Below are 20,297 nucleotides of genomic sequence, written 5' to 3'. Positions count from 1 at the left end.
ATGAAAGTAATGTGATTAAGTATAATTTACTTAGATGTAATTAAAAAATAATTGAATAATATGTATAGTAAAAAATTGATATTATTAAAAGATAAAATTAAAATTTATTTTTATGTATCGTCTTTGTCCCGAACGTTTTCTTTCTATTTATTAAGTCCCTAACGTTTCAAAATCATCTCAATTTTGTTCCGCTGCCAATTCTGTTAACGGATCCCTAAAACGTTAGGGATTTAAATAGAACGGTTGAAATGTTAGAGACAACTTTAGGACTTATTCCAAACGTTAGGGACAAAAACGATACTTTACTCTTATTTTAAATTCAGATTAAATTATATATTCAAGTTATATTTGTTTGTTTATCATAATTATTGTATATTGTAGATAATATAATTAAGTATGTTTTGAAAGAAACTATCCAATTTTATACAGTTAAAAGATAACTATGATATTGAGATTAACACAAAGTGAAATATACTAAATATATGAAGATTTAAAGTAAAATAACTAATTAAAAATGAGTAAATGATTAAATTTGTTCCTAAAAGATCACTTATTCTCTAAATTATCAGATTTGATTTGATTTGATTTATTAAATTAAAAATAAATAAAAAATAATTGATTGAATTAATTAGTTGATATAATAATTTATTATAATTGATTAAATTTAATGAATTAAAATAAATAAATAAAAAATACTCTTTTAGAAGATAATAATTTTTTTAACTAAATTAATCTGTATTTATTGTATTTAATTATAATAAGTAATAACTAATAAATCATTTATTAAATTGTCAATGAACTATAATTTAAATGGTATAATTTTTTTATATTCATCTAGAGGTTGCGAATTTGAATCTTATCCTTAACTTTAAAAAAGTCTCATCTATTAAATTAATGAATCAAAATAAACGATATAATAAATTATGTATTCGATGAGTCAAAAAAATAAATCAAAAATATTTTTAGAAATATATTATGTTTGTTTTATCATTTAGTGTAGAAATTCGATTTTTACATAATAGATAGATATAGATTACACATATCCGTTCAATTAAGAAGTTTTCTTTCTTTTTGGGTCCTCAAAATGTTTTGGGCTATATCAAATACCCGCTAAACTAAATAAGACATTGACATTCACGCCCCTTTGCCTTAAAAAAAAAAAAAAAACTGAGACATTTACTGATTTACGAGACTGACCACCATGTTTGACGAAGAAAAACTAAGAGGAGCTTAATATTCCTTCCACAAAACTCCATCAAAAATAAAAATAAAAATAAAAAAGAACTTGTTCTGATCTGAGGTGCGATAATTTGCGGTGTGGAGGGATAAAAAACGAGAAAGAGAACGGTGAAGGTTGAAACGCTGAAACTCTCAAAGTGTTGAAGATTGAAGAACAGAGAGAAAGAAAGAGAGGCAGATCTGAACATCAAGATGATGTCAGGCAAATACACTACCATTGATAACCAGCCAGGATCTGTTCCTGTCAGTGCTATTCTTCTTCTCTCTTCTTCCATTCACTCTTCCGTTTCGTTTCGTCTCGTCATCTCACTCTCCATATTTCCTTATTTCCTTTCAGGCGGTTCCAGATTCAGGCCATGTCGCTGTTAAGTTCGCCGGTACATTATTCTTTTTCTCCTTTCTCTCTTCAATTCTCATTCCAATTGCATCTCAATTCGTAAGGTTTTCTAGCTCCGTTAAATTATTAGATCAGGTTCTAATTATTATTATGTTCATTCGTTGCATTTTCAATATTTTAGATCATCGCACTAGCCGTAGCTATGTGAAATTTGGAAGGAGGATCTTTTGAATCCGTTATTAATTATTAGTGTAGCCTGGATAATCAATTCTCCTTCGATCTGAAGTGTTGTGAGCTGATTTTATAATAGTTGATCTGATCCGAACTTTTTCATTTTCTTTTCAGATTCAAATCTCCAGACATTTCCTCCGTCTAGCGCACAGGGCAAGATTACCGGTGGTTCCAGGCCTCCTCGTGATGCCGATGGTATGTGCCTGTTTAAGGATTTTAATTATTTGTTTTCTTTCCTAATTGATAATCAACAATTATTTTTCAAGTATATATACTTGTAATTTTATTGTTTACATTATATTGTTTTTCATTAATGTTGTTCATTATGGTTAGGAAGATGTTGTGTTGAAATTATTTTCATTCGTTTTGTGCAGATACATTTTCAAAACCTGGATCTGGTGGTTCTTCAGATGAATCCCAGCAGAGTGGGTGGTTTAAGACGTTTGCACTCTCTACATACAAACCCTTCTTTGATGTTGACACTTCAGATGTTGTAGAGAGGATTATTGACTCACTCTTTCCGTTTAGAGGAACTTTTACTGAAAAAACTGCTAGCAACCCTGATTTGTAAGTTGATTTTGTTGTTTGCTAATTTGCTTTACTTATTTAGGTGCCAATTCTATGGTTGAGTTCTGTCAAACAACGAAACATAGATAATGCTAATATCATTTGTTTGGCGAAAAGAGGGAGCTAAAATATTGAATTGCCATGTCATGCCTTGGTATCATATTCCCTTATGAACTGAAGTCATTCATAAGTTGTTAATCAAAACCTAAAATACAATAGTGGTTCGGCATTTTGGGTTTGTTTTTCTATTTCTTTAGTGTGACACATTATCATCATGAAGACTGGCGGTCGATGGATATCTCTTAAACAAGCATCTCAAATAGGGTGATGAGTTGCATCACTCATGAACTATGGAAATCACCTTTCGCAAATAACAAATAAACCTTTTGGCTAGAAGTTACGGATTTTGTATTAGTGAAACACTAGTGTCTTGTTGAGCCTAACAAATGGAGAAATGAACTTAGTAATTAACAATTTATCCATAATGTAGAGATACTGCTCCTGAGTCCTACAGCTTGATTTTTAGGAGAAGAGTGCCACTACAATAAACGGTAATCAAGCACTGATCCCAGTTGATATGCAACAAGTACTCCTGCATTGGGGTTGGACAGACAAACTATTTCTAGTAACGATTAATCATGGGCAGAAGAGCAAAAGGCATAAGATGGATCAACACTATCCTCCATTAGAATCTCCTAGGTATAAAGTATAAACATTAGAACACAGAATATCCATAAGTCAAGGTTTATTGTAAAATAACCCAATATATCCCCAACATAAATCAGTTATTTGTTTTTAACCATTTTATATGTGGCTTTGGTTTCTTTTCTTCATTATGTTAGTCATTATAATATCATGTGTGTAGTTTCTAGCCATATAAATACTATTTTCCTACATAGAGGCTGTTAACCATTTTTGTTAGACTTTGGTGGACATGTTTTATAATTTGTCGTAAAAGGAAATGAATTCTGTATTTCTATGCTCTTGTCTGCGTGTAACTTTGGTTTGTCACATTCACTATAAATACACAGGTATGGACCTTTCTGGATTTGTACCACCTTAATATTTGTAGCGGCATCTATGAGCACATTTGTGACATATATTTCACACAAGCTGAAGCACGAGAAATGGGAATATGACATTAATCTTGTGTCCTGGTCTGCTGGTTTGTTTTATGGTTATGTTACCATAGTACCACTTTGTCTATATGTAATTCTCAAGTACTTCTCCGTGCCAGCTGGCATTGTCCAATTACTCTGTCTATATGGATATTCCCTGTTTGTCTTTATTCCGGCTCTGGTAAGTTGCTGATCATACTTTTTTTCTCACCCTTTTGGCATTTCCCATCATATTACCCCCTGAAACCCCTTGTTTGGTGCAGTGTATGTCCATTGTGCCTCTGGAGATATTTAGATGGGTGATTGCAGCTGTGGCTGGGTTAATGTCAGCGACATTTCTGGCGCTTAATCTCCGGGCACATATCGTATCGGCAGGTGAAAGGTGGTTCTTAATTGTTGCTGGCATTTTTCTGTTGCAGCTGGCTTTAGCCGTTGTACTAAAGGTTTACCTCTTCACAGTATCAGTTTGACAGGAATCTGGATAGTGTCAATGAAATATAATTCACAGATTAAAAATCATGTATTCATTCATTTGTGCAATATAAAGGCGAATAACTTGTGATTTTCGGAACTACAAGCATTTGTCTTAGACATTGCAAGGTGTAATACACTGCAACTACACAAATTATTCGACAGATAATATACCAGCTCATTTGTAATTTGTAAACAGTTTTCGCAAATGCTGGTTCGGCACAGTAAGCACTTAATGTAGTGGAAACTGGAGTGAAGACGATATAGACATTTAGCATATTTTCAAAGTTTCAAGCTGACTGTGTCATAGGGCATAATAAGGAGCTGCTTTTTTTTGTTGACGAGTTACTAAGTCAGTATCGAAGCAATGGTGCTATGTGTCAATGTATTAACTAGATTTAAAGAAATAATGTTATTTAATGAAAATGTTATAAAATATAATGAATTAGCATAGTTTAAAAACACTCTACTGAATGAACCCCACCAAAAATTGTAGTTATGGTCTTATGGACGGTTCGTTTGCATTCACTTGCGTGTGATGTCATGATTACATAACTATGCTGACAAATTGTCAAACTTAGCATGCTTGGACATGATTGATTTGGCTCCGAAAATCATCAAGGTTAGGCAGAAATTACTACTCCTAATGAACTATGCTCCGTTGTCAATAGACTCTACCAACCAACCGATTTCTACTTTATTTGTTTGCTTCAATAACTCTTATTCTCTTAAGAGGCAACAGCCAATAAGAATATCAGACATTTACAATAAAATTACTAATACAATATAATCATTATGCCTCCGTTACTTGATTTTTTTTTTTTTTTTGGGTCATGGCCTCCATCACTTGACTCAAATACCATTAATGATCCCCTCAGATTTCAGCAATTCCTAGCAGAAGTCAAATCCCATACAAGTCTTTCACCTAGTTGATGCCAAAAATAGTTACCTTTTCTGGTAAAATAAGGGGCCAGAAGCCCGAAGAAGAAACAAACCACAAAATGCTCACACTTCTGGGCCAAGTGGTCCCAGTAACATCACCTATGTAATTGTATTACTACATTGAAAAATTAATGTGTCCAAATAGTACATATTTTATGGTACCAAAAACAGTAAAAATGCAACTAGTAAAAAAATCTATTTATGCCAATGCCAACTAAAGTTAGAAACTCGAGAGTCGAGACAATAAACTTCGCCCCGATTAACATTGAGAACTATTAGGAACCGACCAAGACAGTGTCTACAACTTGAAGTAGTATTCAGTTAATTGAAATCAAGCTCGGGGTCACAAGTCATTGGAACAAGTTTTTAATAATCAGTTAATGACAAATTTCTGACACAACTATGCAGCTAAATAGAAGCAAGCGAACCCCAATACTACAAAATGTAAAAGCTGCCACAAACAACTCCAAAGAAACAAACAAGCCCTTATTAAAATACATCACTCGAAACCTGTTAAGCCTGATTAGAAAACAAAACGTGAGCTAAAAAAGATACCATGTACTGTATACTGAAATCGCTTGCTCCTTCAACTGCCAAATATCTTAGTTTTGTGAGACATTGATATTGCTAAAAATGTGAAGATACCATAGGACATAGTTAAAGAAATGATGCACTAGCATTAGAAAATTTCATTGAGAAAAATAACACAAGCTAAGTGGAGACATTAAGTGTAATTTTAGACTTTGAGTATGAAAAAAATGGCATCATATAATAAACTAAACAAAGGGGTCAAAGTCTTCATCCTGGAATTGCGGTTCAATGATGGACTTGTTTAATTGACTTTGAAGAATGTAATGGTTGGTATCTAAACCTAATAGTGTACACATTATTTCACCAAAGATCAATGCTTAAACTCTAGTTTCTTGTATTGTTTGATTAACATTAACATTCATTATATGAGCACTAGCTAAGTACGGCGCATGGAAAAACGGTCAAATATGAACTGTGATTCGGTAATTATATTACTAATTAAGTGAGGCACAACCTTGACCATTTGTTCTTTCTCTACTACAGTTTCCATTATGGCCGATTCACACGTGGAAGTTCGTGGAAACAGAGAAAAAACTGGCCCCATTTATAACCAAAAATACTAATCTAGTTGAGCCTTAACCTTGTTTGAGCTTTTGACACTACTAATTAGATCCTTCTTTTTTTCCTACTATCTCTTACACATTCTCATTCTTGATGATGTCAAGTTCATCAAGGAGTCAAGTGGGGTGTCTCTTATTGATGATACTATTAAGTGTTTCAGTTCTAAGAGATGGAGTGTTGGGTGGTAGATATGTAAAAGTAACACTAGTGGATGAGTATGTTCTTCAATCTCCTCCATGTTGGAGGAAAAGCTGCATTAACAATAATGAAACAGATGGTGATGGAGGCTCTTACTCTTTCGAGACAGTTCATAGAGAAGTTCCATCCTCTCCTGACCCCTTACACAACAGGTAGTAGATATGCTACTTCTTCAAGTTAAAGCTTACATACATGTATAATCTGTTTGTCATCATCATTCATAAGAATCACAGCATGTTTCAGATCATTTGACCAACAAAGTTAAGGATGCTCAAGTTATAAGATCTTGAATCTGGGGGTTCAATATTTGAACTGCAGTGCCACTCATTGTGGGAAATGTTGAGAGTAGATATACTATTTGTACAGCTAGATATGGTTGTTCATGTTGGCAAGTTATTATTTTATTATTTTATTTTATTTAACGTCTATTATTATGTTTTTATTGAAACCCTGTAACATTGTTGGTCATTACTCATTATTCAATAGTACACAACAATAATTTGCAATAAAATATCCCCTTTCCAGGCTCTAATAGTAATGGTATGTATTATTAAGCGACAATCAATAATAATCACTGCCTCAGCTCGTGGTCATTTTGAGCTTAGTTACTATGCGCACCAAGAGAAAAATTATACCAAAAAATGATGTTTCTTATTGTTCATTCTCCCAAAAGAACAAATCAAAAGAGTGTCCTAAAAGAGCTATGACCGTGAATGCTACTCTGTTAAGAGCCAGCTAAAAAGATTGGGCACCACAACAATGCATCTGGTGTGTCATTATTCTATTACAAAACTTGTTTCAATAGTTTAGTCCCAAATTTCCAGACGGTATTGCTCTTTTCAAAAAAAATTGTAATTGAAGCCAGGATAGACGCAGATCCATTAAATTGAACATGGTTCAATTTCAATGACCTGCAAGACAGAAACCACGAAGACTTCAGAATCTCACAACACTTCTAGTATTTGAGGTTTATGCCCCTTCAACCAAAATTATAACATTACAAACATGATGGGCTGAATAATATCATCATTCACATCAACAATGTGATGCAAGCCAGCAAGGAATAAGGTCATTAAATAAAACTTTTGTTAAGACTTCTACAATGTAGTAACTTAAGTTATAGTTTGAATATCTAAGTGCGTCCTTTCTGAACAAAATCGTGAATGAACATTTTCTTTTTTCATAAATATCATTGAGACTAAATGAAATTTAGGCCTTTGATTTCTTCCCTTTGGCTTCAATAACTGGTTGGTTCTTGAAAGGCAGGAACGTCTTTCCACCCATGAATGGTCTGAGGGCTTCGGGTATCTCTACACCATCCTCCTTCTGGTTGTTCTCAAGTATGCAGCAAATGGTCCTCTCAGTAGCTGTGAGAGTAGAGTTCAACAAGTGAACATATTGCTTCATTTGCTCATTGCTCTGCAACACCAAAGAGGATAAGTTAGAATTATGAAAGATCATTGGTGCATAGGTAAGTGTCAAACAAAATATCGTTCAACTTAAATAACAAAAGGTGCATCTATTTCAGATATAGCACAACAAAAGAATACAGAGACCTGCAAGTCTAATCACAAAATATATGCATAGACAACTCCACTCTTGGCACACATGCATCATCATCGTCATCATCATCATCATCAATATTTGCTCTTAACAAATTACAAGATATAATGCATATCCTGAATTCAGATCACTAGATAAATATTATTGACATATACCAGGCAACAGAAATGAAATCTGCTATTACCAAATTGTTGAGAAATATTACTAAAGCTTTTTTTTTCCTTTGACCGTAAGAAATAGCTACTACACTGGTAATGACATAGCATTTGAGGGGATGTGGGATCAGATTCCACACGTGGCATATCAAAACATTGATAACTATATTCAACATAACTGACCTTCTTTTGCCCGTATCGAATTTCTAGTTTTCGGGACTGATAGTCTGTACAGTTTGAACAGGATACTAGCTCTCTGTAAGTTTGTGAAGATGGAAACCATGCTTCTAGATCATACTTCTTTGCTGCAGCATCATTCAAAGCACCAGACACAATAGCAACAACTTGATATGGAATGTTCAACTGCAGCAAATATTGAAAGGGAATTAGGGGTTTGGGAAGTCAACGTAGGTACGAAACAACCAACCATTTACACACCAATGTATGTAGAATCATTAACAAACATGCTTTTATGAGGGCAAAATCATACTTCTTTATAGAAATCTTCGGAGTTTTTTAACATTTCCTCATGCATGTTCCATGAATCATTGTCATTTGGGCTAGTAAGGCAAAACTGTTCCACTTTCTCAAATTGGTGAACACGGAATATCCCAAGAGTATCTCGACCATGTGAGCCAGCTTCTTTTCGAAAGCAAGATGAATATCCAGCATATCTAAAAAACCATCTTTTCAAGGTTAAAAACAATACTCTTTTAATTTACCATGCATTATTAAATGTGATCAATGAATACCTTATAGGTAGCTGGGTTGGGTGGATCCAATCATCTAGATGATAAGCACATAGGGGCTGCTCAGCCGTAGCTATCAGATATTTGTCATCTCCTTCACCCGTTACCTGCATAACAAATAATGGTGGGATGAAAATTTCATTTTAAGCTTTAGTGACTGTCATAATACAACAGGGCTTTCAACACACAGATTTAAACATGTTAACCAATATGCGGTACCTTGTAAAGCTCTTCATCAAATTGTGCTAATTGAGCACACTTTGACATTATATCTTTTCTCATGAAGAAAGGAGTATGCAACAAAGTATATCCCCTTTTCTCCAAAAAATCAAGACCAAAGTTTATCAGTGCTTGATTAAGACGAACACCATCTCCTTTAAGATAGAAGCCTCTACCTCCAGCAACATCAGCTCCTGTTATGTATCAAGCAACATGACGTTGAAATGCAAAAGATATGCTCCATGTAATAACATAGTCTAAATCAAAACTCAACATGCTAAAAATTTAAAGTCAACTCCTAGTCCAATGGTACAACAATAGATACAGGCATTGAATTGAAGATCATAAAAAGAAAAGTTGTGACCTTTTTTTGTGTCTGCGATTCCAAGAAGCTCAACTAGATCGACATGATTCTTTAGCTTAGGCTCGAGCCTCCTCTCTCCCCACGTTCGAATGACAGCATTGTTGGACTCATCATCACTGACGGGAACAGAATCGTGGACAAGGTTTCCAATGCTCTCCAATTTAGAGTTCAAGAGTTTGAGAGTGTCGCGAACTTCGACCTCTTTGTCAGCAATGAGTTTCTTAGTCTCCTCCGATTCGGCAATAATCTTGGTTGCATCTTCACCAGCCTGGGGAAAAATTGAAGAAATGATGCAATTGAAGAAAATGAATGAATGGAATTGAGAGAGTGAAGTAGTGGCGTACACGCTTGAGCTTGGAGACTTCCTTGTTGATCTTGTTGAAGTCTTTGCGGAGAGTCTCGAGCTCGAATTGACGCTTGCGCCACTCCTTGTCGAGATTGATGACGTCATCGACGAGTTCGACGCTGGCGAAACGACGGCGTTGAGATTCGCGGATGAGTTCAGGGTTGTGGCCCTTCTCCTCCCTGAACAGGTTAATATCTAACATCTTCAACCCTCCGCCGCCGCTGCTGGTGCTTCCGCTTCCCAAAAGCAATAGGGTTTAAGAAGCTTTGTGTTGCGTAATTGCGTTATTCTTTTTCCTCTTCTACCAGACCACTTCCTTAGTGTAAAGTGAAAACTATCATGTATCCCAAAAACATTTGAGCACAAAAATATTTTATTTTATATTTTTTAATTATTGTTTAATCTATTTTATATTTACTAGTTATCAATAAAATAATTAAATAATAATAAATATAATAAATATATAATTAAAAATATCATATGAAAATATAAAGACTAAAAGTGTCATGAATCGAATCACAAATTCATAATATTATCTGTATTCAATTGGATATAATCTGATATGCACTCTAATAAAATTAGATAGCAGATATCACATAATAAATAAATAATATATATTATATTTATATTTTATTTTAATTAATAATTATTATTTATATAAATTATATTATTTTAATTTTATTATTTAAAAAAATTAATTTAATAATATTTTAAGAATAAATAAATTTTAAAAAATAAAAAAGATTTTATTCTAATAAAAAATTATTTTTTTTAAATATATTTTATATTATATATATATATATATATATATATATAAAATACTCGATCTGATCTAATAAATTTAATACAATTTTAAATAAAAATTTTAATCATGACTGCAAACACTTTAGCCAGGACTAGGATCGATAATGTTAAAGAAACAAAAAAAATTAAAATTTATCTTATTTAACATTTATTAATTATCACAATAAATAATAAATGCTAAATAAAGTAAGTTCTGACTCTTTTAAACTATTTTTTTTTGTTATCAAATATTTCCAGACTAAGATTCCACTAATACCAAACATTAATTTATTAATTTCAATTTTTAACAATAAGTTATAAGTTCAACTAAAAAAAATGTAAGCACATCCCCCAAAAAAAAAGTGAAAAAGAGGGAGATTGTATCACAACTTTGTATAACCCTAAGTAAATACGCATAGTCGTTCGTGAGATTCGCGCAAATACTTAATGTAATTCTCAAGATCCCAAATTTTTTATTTTAGTCCTTCAGAGAGAATTCTGAGTACTCAAAGTGGTCACTGTGCATATTTCTGGTGATGAGTCATCACCAGAGCACTGACGTGGCCTCTGTTTACCACGCTGGAGGGATCCAATGGCTATTTGAGCTGGTCAATTTTCGATTTGTACCCACGTTGATCCTTCCCTTTATATCTAACCCTAAATCCCCAAATTTTCGTAAATTTCATCTCTTCTTCTGGTTCATCGCTCTCTTGATCGCATGCTCCAGCTTCTTGCTGATATCATAGTCTTGCAAGAGACAGCAACAACCATACACCCTTTCTTTGATCTTTGTGGGAACTAAAAACTGGTTGGGGGAATTCATGGTACCATCTACTTTGTATAGATGCAGGAGTTACAAATTAAAACAAGCTGCAAAATTTCTATCTAATTTTAGAAGCTCTTTAGCAGCATATGTGGTTAAATCCACATTTCGATGGGCTCTGCAAGCATAAAGCAGAGTCCTCCATGCTACAACATTCGGCTCACAATTTATCTCCTGAATTAGCTTAACCATGTCATCAAGCTTCCCAGCTCTTCCAAGAAGATAAAGCATGCAACTATAGTGCTTTATTTCAGGATCTATCCCATAAATATTCTTCATAAATCGAAAGTAGTTTCAGCCTTCATTTACCAGTCCTGCATGACTACGTGCAAATAGAATCCCAAGCATTGTTATATAGTTTGTTTTTGAACCCATAACTTTTATGGAGTCAAACAAATCGAGAGCTTCTATGCAGAAATCAAAGTCATCCATGAAACAACATTTCGTTTGAGCATTTCATCAAACAGCTTGTGTTCCTCTTCCATAAACGAATTTAACCTCTATAGTCTTTGTTTTTAACATCTATATACGAATTTGACAACACCCAAAAAATACCAGACAATCCTACAAGATGAAAAATCATAAAATAGACCAAGAAGATCCAAAAATGTTTTACCAAGTAACGACACAAAGCCACAAAGACAACTACATGAATTGTAAAACATTACCCTTGAAATTTTCAGATGTTGTTTCGTCAACAGTGCACTGAAATTATGTGTGGGTGGTGGTGCTAAAGGCATGCATGCTCTTCTTTACCTCTTCCATGCTAACAATACACAAAGCAAAAGCATCAGAAACAAAATACTAGAAGAACAAAGTTCCTCCCATATCACACACACAATACACCACTACCAATGTGCCATAATCCACAAGGCACAAGTAGTGATTATACACATATGAGCATGGTCGAGTCTGAGCCTGAAGATCTGTAAATTCTTCTAGTCGAAATCGTGCTTGTCCTTATTCTTGGGGCGCTTTATGAGGTCGGGAACAGGGCTTTTGGGGTCGTTGGAGTGGCGAATGGCAGCACGAAGGCCGTTGGAGGTGGAGGGTTGGGCATCAGGATGGATGCATAAAGAAAGAGAATTGGGAGCCTAAAGAATGCGATGAAAAACGCGAGGAAGAGGGAGAGTGAAGCGTGCAGGAGCGGGACTTTGTACAATAACATCAACTGCGAGGGACCAATGTGGGTATAAATTGAAGGAAAAGTCTAGGGGGCCAGCAATTTTATTGCATTTTGGCCAGCATGTAACCAGCAGAGAAATATGAGCCATTGGATGAAATCTCACACTAATCTCACACCATCAAATCATCATTGATGGCTAGTTGATGGCTACCAATCACAAATGTTGCTGGCCCTAGCATTGCTCTAAATTGAAAATGCACTAGCTCAGCTCCAGTCTGGCAAAATAACGCCACGTAAGCGTTCCGGTGATGACTCATCACCAGAAATATGCTTAGGGACCACTATGAGTACTCGGAGTTCTATCTGGAGGACTACCATAGAAAAATCGAAATCTTAAGAATTATATTGAGTATTTGTGCGAATCTCAGAGACAACTATGTATATTTACTCTATAACCCTCTATACTTGCTTGTCTAAAAAACTTCTATTTGATTAACCATAAGCATGCTCTGTTTAAGCATCGACTCTAGATGTGTGACTAAGTATACGTATGACTTCAAATTAGAAGTTCAACCATCAATAATCGTTCCTAAAAATAATCGAAAATATTTAGTAACAAAAAAAATTAGTTAAAAATAGTCATAATTTATCTCACAACAATTAATAAAAGTTAAATAAACCAAATTCTAGCTTTCTTTTTTCTCTCTGTAATATTACCGAAAAGAATCAAGTTTCAAATAATGCAATGATAATACATTTTTACAAGAGAACCACTCAGATAAAAAACGTTTTTTTAAAGATGTTAGTATATATAATTGATTAAACTGTATTATTGTTGTCAAAATTAGGTCAAATAAATTAATTTAATCGAAAAGATGGTAAATTAAATTTTGAACCGATCTAAATTTATTTTTTATAAAAAATAACTATAATACTCTTATTATAGAAAATAACTAAAATACTTCTATATACATATACATTAATTTTAAAAACTTTAAATCCTAATTTTATGACGACAAAAATTTAAATCCTAATCTTATGACGACAAAACTTTTAGGTTTGTCAAAATTAATATATATATATATATATATATATAATAAAATTTATAATTGAATTATTTTAATTATTTTTTATAATAAAAATATTCTAATTATTTTTTATAAAAAATAATATTAATTTAGACCAATTTAAAATTTTATTCATCATCTTTTAATTAAATTAATTTATTTAATTTAATTTTGATAAAAATAATATAATTTAATTAATTATATATGTAAAATTTTAATTATTAAAAAATATCTTTTAAAAAAATATTTTAAATAAAATATTAAATTTTAATTACTAAAAAATATCTTTTAAAATTAAAAAAAAAAACGTTTTAGACAAGACGGTCTTTGAGTATTTATCCGCGCAGCTCTTTGAGTAGCTCTTTATCTCTTTGAGTAGCTCCCTTTCCACAATTGTCTAATCAGGATAAACCTCCAAGGATCAATGTAAAATATTATCATTGTTGGTATGCAGGGCATATAAATCAAATTCTCATGACCATATTAATTAATTAATCAAGTATCTAAAATCAAACTACACATCTTAATTAACAGATAATTAAATTAGCGAGTCCAAATCAAGTTTACATTACATACAGCAAATCCAAATTACACCTTGGATTAAACTCTAACTAATGAAAGTCCAAAAGAAACAGAAAGCATTGAATCTAATTAACTAAAGCTAATACATACTATTAATTACTACAACAAGAGAAGAAAAAGCAAAGCGAAGAACATAAAGTCCATGGAAACGGCATGCTTAATGATGCCAGAAGTTGCTGCAGCAGCATGAGAAGCAGAGAAGGTGCCAGAGGAAGTGTTGGTGGTGAGAACAAGAACCATCCAATCATCCTCAGAACCAAGACCAACCCCAGTGAACCTGGAATTGTTGAGAAACCGTGCATAGCGATCAGAATGCGTGTAATTAGAGAGCACAACGGTGGGTTCCAATTTGGACACACAAACTGGTAGAATCACACCGTCTGTGGTGGTGTTAATGTCAATGTCACATTTGTCTACGTGTTTTTGAAGGTTTGGAATGTTTGCGCTGGAGGCAGCACCAGTTCTTGTTGACGGGTAGAACTGGTTCACGTTCTCGCATGGCTCGTCCTCTATTTCTTCAGCGATCTCATCAGCTAAACAATTTGCCTTTTTAACTTTGTTCAGTGTTGGAAGATTCTGAGTTTGCCTGAAGCTATTGATTCCCTTCAGAACACTCTCCTCCTCCTTATCTGATTCATCAAATAATAGTTATTAGTTATTTTCATGTAAAAAGAACCAACTACTTTGTAATTAAATCTATTAAAGTACCGCTAGAGTGTGCAGGAGTATAAAGGAGTAGAAGATTTGGAAGAAGGAACAGTAGACCAAGTTTGATTGAGGCCATGCTGTGTTGTTCTCTCTGTTTTGGTAAACAAAACTAGTATTGTTGATGAAGAACAAGTACATTGGAGTTAGAAGAAATGGATCGGAAAAGAACTAGAGACTTTGTTACTGACAAGTGTTAAATGACTTTTCTTCCGCGTGGCATCCATGCAAAGCAAGCTATGTTCTAGAGTTTAATACAGTGAAGTTGATAATAGAAAATTATTAAGGGGATGCTTCCATAAAGACGCAGAAAACGTCTTTTTTTAAAGATATTTTTTAATAATTAAAATTTAACACATATAATAATTTAAATTATGTTATTTTTATCAAAATTAGGTCAGAAAAATTAATTTGATAAATGAATAGTGAATCAAATTTTGAATATGTCTAAATTAATATTATTTTTTATAAAAATTACTACAATACTCCTATTATATAAAATGATTAAAATACTCTTATTATATATATTAATTTTGAAAATCCTAAATTCTAGCCCTTTTTCTCTATTGTTATAAGGTTAGAATTTAAAGTTTTTAAAATTAATATATATATATATATATAATAGAGATATTTTAGTTGTGTTTTATAATAAGGATATTATAGTAATTTTTTATAAAAAATATTAATTTACACCAATTCAAAATTTAATTTATTAATTTTTGTGCTAAACTGATTTGTCCACTCTAATTTTAATAAAAATAATATAATTTAATTGATTATATGTGTTAAATTTTAATTTTTAAAAAACATCTTTAAAAAAAGACGTTTTTAACATCTTTATTTAAGTAGCTCCCAATTATTAAATAAAAATTTAATAAAATTAATTAAATTATTTAACAATTTTTAATTATTAATTTTATACTAAATTTAATAATTTAATTAAATTAATTAAATTATTTAACGATTCTCAACTCATACCAAATTAACAGCACTTGAATTTTCGCCTAGTAACAATTAATAATTAGTAATGCAATGAAGACATCTAGAAGTTAAACACCACCGATGAAAACCTAACTTAATTTCACGTGGCCACTGCATGAGATGATTTGGACACTTAAACACAATCCTACTCCCACTTCTCGCCACGTGGCATCATAAAACAACATCTGTATAGACCTGCCTTTCATCACCGTCACACTTGCTGTGCTGGATCATCATCACCACCAACTACATTACATATGCAATGCAACATGACACACACAACACAACCAGTGAACCAAAATCCTTCGTCGTCAGAAAATGGCTTCCCAGAAGCAACACACACAACCAGGGAAAGAACACGTCATGGATCCAACACCCCAGTTCACCTCCCCTGACTACCAACCATCAAATAAACTTCAAGTACTAAACAAAATTTTATTTTGTAAATACATAATTATAATAGAATGTTTAATTCATCATCTATTAGATTGATATAAGTAATAATGTTTCAGGGTAAGATAGCAGTAATAACGGGTGGCGACTCCGGAATAGGAAGAGCTGTATGCAACTTGTTTGCATTGGAGGGTGCCACCGTGGCCTTCACCTACGTCAAGGGCCACGAAGACAAGGACGCGAAGGACACCCTTGAGATGATCAACAGGGCCAAGACTCAGGATGCCATGGCCCCCAAGGCCATAGCTGCTGACTTAGGCTTTGATGAGAACTGCAAGAAGGTCGTCGAAGAGGTGGTCAACGCTTATGGCAGAATTGACATCTTGGTCAACAATGCTGCTGAGCAGTACGAGAATATAACTATTGAGGAGATTGACGATCCAAGGCTTGAAAGGGTTTTCCGCACTAACATCTTCTCATACTTCTTCATGACCAGGTACTAACTATAACTGCAATAATTTTAGAGGGAAAACAATGAGAAGAGTGAAAAAAATGAATTCTTCTCCTGGTTAAAGATAATGAAAAATTCCCTTTCGAAAATATTTGTTGAGTTATTATATCGAAATATTTGTTGAGTTATTATATCTTTGTTGAGTTATTTGTTGAGTTATTATATCCGAGACTCTTTACGAACTCTCACTAACAAAAATATTTAAATAATTACAATAGTAAACATATTAGTGATAAAAAAATAATTTATGTAACAGAATTACCTCGTGTATTTGTAGGCATGCACTGAAGCACATGAAGGAAGGAAGCAGCATCATCAACACCACATCTATAAATGCATACAAGGGGCACCCTACACTGGTGGACTACACTGCAACCAAGGGGGCCATTGTGGCCTTTACAAGAGCACTCTCAATGCAGATTCTGAGCAGGGGAATTCGTGTCAATGGCGTCGCCCCCGGACCCATCTGGACACCTTTGATACCAGCTTCTTTCGGTGAAGAAAAGATTGCTCAGTTTGGTTCTGATGTGCCAATGAAGAGAACTGGTCAGCCTATTGAGGTGGCTCCCTCTTATGTTTTCCTTGCCTGCAATGAGTGCTCCTCTTACATAAGCGGCCAAGTCCTCCACCCCAACGGTCAATAATTCTATAATAGTTTATATTTTACACTATACTCTTAATCAGGCTTATGTTGGTATGCGCTTTTTATCTTACAGTTCTTGTGATCTTGGCCTTTTTCAGGTGGTACCATTGTCAACGGTTGAAGAATGATGGAAATTCACAAGTGATAACGAAGTTCGATATGTAATGTTTTGTTATGGTTCTTGTCTTATGTAAGAATGGTAAAAGAGCAGTCAATACCTCAGTACCGTGTGAATAAATATATGTACACAGCAGCTTCTCTCTGCTTTTTCCTTTTGTTCTTTCTATCAGAAACCTAAGAAAATAGCTAGTACTTTTGATAAACTAAAGTGTAAGTGTGTAACACTACCACTAATAATAATATAGATGATCAATATGTGTGTTGAACATATAATGATGCAGAGAATCTTCCTGAAAATAATGCAGTTCTTATCATGCTTGTGTGTTGGACATATAACTTGGTGTTTATATAATAGTATAGATACAACAGAAAACGAGAAGATAAAAACAGAAATATAATGGAAAACCTTAAAACGACAATTTGAATCAGAATCAGGATCATGAATAAAGAGGATACATGTTGGAAGAAGTGTGAGAACACAGCCACCACCACCAGCTCCGGTTAATTTGGAAACCAACTTGTACTTCAATGTAGTTCTAAAAACAGATTCTATTCTGGCATGACTGACCACCACAGATTGGAGCAGACCTTGGTTCATTTCTCTTCTTTCTCGGTTACAGAGAGAGCATCGTCTGATTCGGGTGACTGGAAAATCAAGGTCAATTCCTTGCTGATAGAATCAACAGCACTGAACACAAAAGCCATTGCCTCCGGGTGCCTTAACATCCTCTCTGAGCTTTTGTGTTCCTTCCTACTTTGGTGTTAGTTATGAGCATTTTCAGTGACACGTTTGCCTTCATGTGTGTCATGTTACGAGACTTGAAGCTTATAATGTTACCTGATAATAATAGCAAAACCCAAGTAACTTCAGCATTCAAAGGCAACACTTACTTAAATTTGAGAACTTTTAGTATTGCATCATAGCTCCTCGCCTCCTCCACTACCAGTATTTCGGGATGAGATAATATAAGATGAGAAGATACTACATCCAACTCAAAATCTTACAGTAATAAGTTAATAGGTCTCTCATCTTATAAACTCTTCATTCTTTTTTATTTTCTTTAATGTTTGACTAATTTTATATACTCTTCACACTTGCAACATTAACAATGTATACACAAGTCAAATTCGAGCTAAATACTTATTTAAACAAATGATTGAACTAGCCACCCAAGTTGGTTTTTTTATCACATATTTAATATGTACTTTAGAAACATTCTAAAATCTCACCGACTAATTTCAACTCTAATATTAGAGAGCTGCATAGAAAATTAAGTATAGATGGTTACCCATGAATGCAAATTAGTAAAATTTGTACAGCTATAGCCGATACCTTATAGGTTTTCATTTGTTTGAGAGGCCAACTCCTGATGATGTTGTACATGCTCTACTTTCTGATTCTCAGAAAACTCTTAAAATAAGAGGAGCTGGTTAGCCTTCTTCTATTTGTCATCTTTGGGGTCTTAACTCCCTTTTTCTAGTTCATAATAAATGTACGTAATCTTATCAGGATTCATATTTAATTTTCAAGTATTATATTCAAAAGAATTATATTTTTTTTTTGGGTACTCATTTTCATTATTGTACCAAATTTTTTCAAAATTTTTAATCAAAAATTAATTTTTTTTTTGACGTGGAAGGTAAGATATTATAAGAGTTATAGTTTTGCCATAATGGTGTGTTTAGGATCCATTTAATTAATATAGATTTTAATTTTTAATATTAATGCTAAGTAATTCTTTTGTGAAAATAATAAGAATTACAAATTCAATTTTAGAAAATTTTGATACAATTAAAATTCATTACCTAATATCTTCTCTTTTTGGATTTTTTATTTTAATAAATAAATTAATTATAATAATTACTGAAATAAATAATTTAAAAAATATTTATCAAAATAATTTTGCATGTATCTCGTTTACAGTGCAAACAAGATAAAATAGGTGGACGCGACAAGTGTATATCTCGTTTACAGTGTAAAATTTTTTATTAATACTATTTTTTGTTGTTCATGGTATTCCTTAACCCTACATATTAAGGATTAATCTATGGCAGATCTAAATTTTGTTTAAGGATCTGTCATTGGTCAATGAATTATTGCATGCACAAGATGAAATTCGAACTTTTGACACTTATTTAAACAAACGAGTGAGTTGACAATTCGACCAACTTAAGTTGGTTATTTATTAATACTTTCTAATATATGTATCTCGTTATATTTGAGATTTTATGATATACTCGTAATAACTTTTATGAACAATATGAACAATGGCTTTAAAATTGGCTCAATAAAATAAAAATACACTACATTGGTCTACACCTCCAAATTACCCACCTAAATCTTAATATTAAGATAACTATCTGCACAGTAAATTAAATATCCGATATATCTATTGTTCACATTATTTAGCATTTTTATTGTCTATCTATACTTTTCTAGGGAGCCAATGACCTAAACATACAATGTGTACAATGGGCTAAATCTTTGGTTTATGAATAAAATGAACATCACCTATACTATCCATAATAACCATCCGGATACCAGGGATAATAAACATCTCATGTTATAAAAAACTAATTTTGGTTCACCAAGGTTCAAACTCTTAACCTTCCGGATCTAGAACTCTAATACCATGTCCTGAAACCACTCATCCCAAAAGCGTAATCTGATAGGACAATGTAACACTAATAATCATATTTCTAATACTTTCTAAACCTTCATTGTACACATTGTAGGCTTAGGTCATTGGCTCTCTGTACTTTCTCATTTTAATAAGCTACTTGATGTTGAATGCGAAGGCCTTTCATAGGCCAAAAACGAATTAGCCACAGTAATCTAAACTCTAAAGCAACTAATATGAAGCAATGAGGTCTATGAGGAATAATTGATAACCGAAAACTCAAATGTTACA

General features: G+C 33.0%; 4 protein-coding genes and 1 long non-coding RNA gene across 5 annotated transcripts; 3 read left to right on the top strand and 2 right to left on the bottom strand.

Moving 5' to 3' along the window:
• Positions 1-1,057: 1,057 nt before the first annotated feature.
• Positions 1,058-4,159, top strand: LOC112695512 (uncharacterized). Its single transcript, XM_025747866.3, has 6 exons — positions 1,058-1,482; positions 1,577-1,616; positions 1,922-2,002; positions 2,182-2,374; positions 3,406-3,673; positions 3,756-4,159. The coding sequence occupies exons 1-6, from the start codon at positions 1,432-1,434 to the stop codon at positions 3,960-3,962; spliced, it is 840 nt and encodes a 279-aa protein (XP_025603651.1). The 5' UTR covers positions 1,058-1,431; the 3' UTR covers positions 3,963-4,159.
• Positions 4,160-6,182: 2,023 nt separating this feature from the next.
• LOC112695511 (uncharacterized) lies at positions 6,183-6,787 on the top strand. The gene is made up of 2 exons (XR_003150407.3): positions 6,183-6,407; positions 6,489-6,787. It is a non-coding gene; the product is annotated as an uncharacterized lncRNA (long non-coding RNA).
• Positions 6,788-7,197: 410 nt separating this feature from the next.
• Positions 7,198-10,033, bottom strand: LOC112695510 (serine--tRNA ligase). The gene is made up of 7 exons (XM_025747865.3): positions 9,650-10,033; positions 9,306-9,573; positions 8,942-9,135; positions 8,726-8,829; positions 8,464-8,647; positions 8,157-8,336; positions 7,198-7,674 (listed from the first exon to the last, which is right to left on the bottom strand). Exons 1-7 carry the CDS (start codon positions 9,851-9,853, stop codon positions 7,465-7,467), a joined length of 1,344 nt encoding a protein of 447 aa, XP_025603650.1. The 5' UTR covers positions 9,854-10,033; the 3' UTR covers positions 7,198-7,464.
• A 3,921-nt stretch (positions 10,034-13,954) lies between these two features.
• LOC112695509 (uncharacterized GPI-anchored protein At5g19250) lies at positions 13,955-14,900 on the bottom strand. The gene is made up of 2 exons (XM_025747862.2): positions 14,741-14,900; positions 13,955-14,661 (listed from the first exon to the last, which is right to left on the bottom strand). Exons 1-2 carry the CDS (start codon positions 14,814-14,816, stop codon positions 14,132-14,134), a joined length of 606 nt encoding a protein of 201 aa, XP_025603647.1. The 5' UTR covers positions 14,817-14,900; the 3' UTR covers positions 13,955-14,131.
• A 1,077-nt stretch (positions 14,901-15,977) lies between these two features.
• Positions 15,978-17,658, top strand: LOC112695508 (NADPH-dependent aldehyde reductase 1, chloroplastic). The gene is made up of 4 exons (XM_025747861.2): positions 15,978-16,138; positions 16,231-16,607; positions 16,900-17,258; positions 17,364-17,658. Exons 1-4 carry the CDS (start codon positions 16,037-16,039, stop codon positions 17,384-17,386), a joined length of 861 nt encoding a protein of 286 aa, XP_025603646.1. The 5' UTR covers positions 15,978-16,036; the 3' UTR covers positions 17,387-17,658.
• The last annotated feature ends 2,639 nt before the right edge of the window (positions 17,659-20,297 follow it).

Source organism: Arachis hypogaea, chromosome 6 (assembly GCF_003086295.3).
Source record: "Arachis hypogaea cultivar Tifrunner chromosome 6, arahy.Tifrunner.gnm2.J5K5, whole genome shotgun sequence".
NCBI lineage: Eukaryota > Viridiplantae > Streptophyta > Magnoliopsida > Fabales > Fabaceae > Arachis > Arachis hypogaea.
Note: the sequence above shows the minus strand (reverse complement) of the source record. Positions and strands in the feature narration are given on the sequence as shown.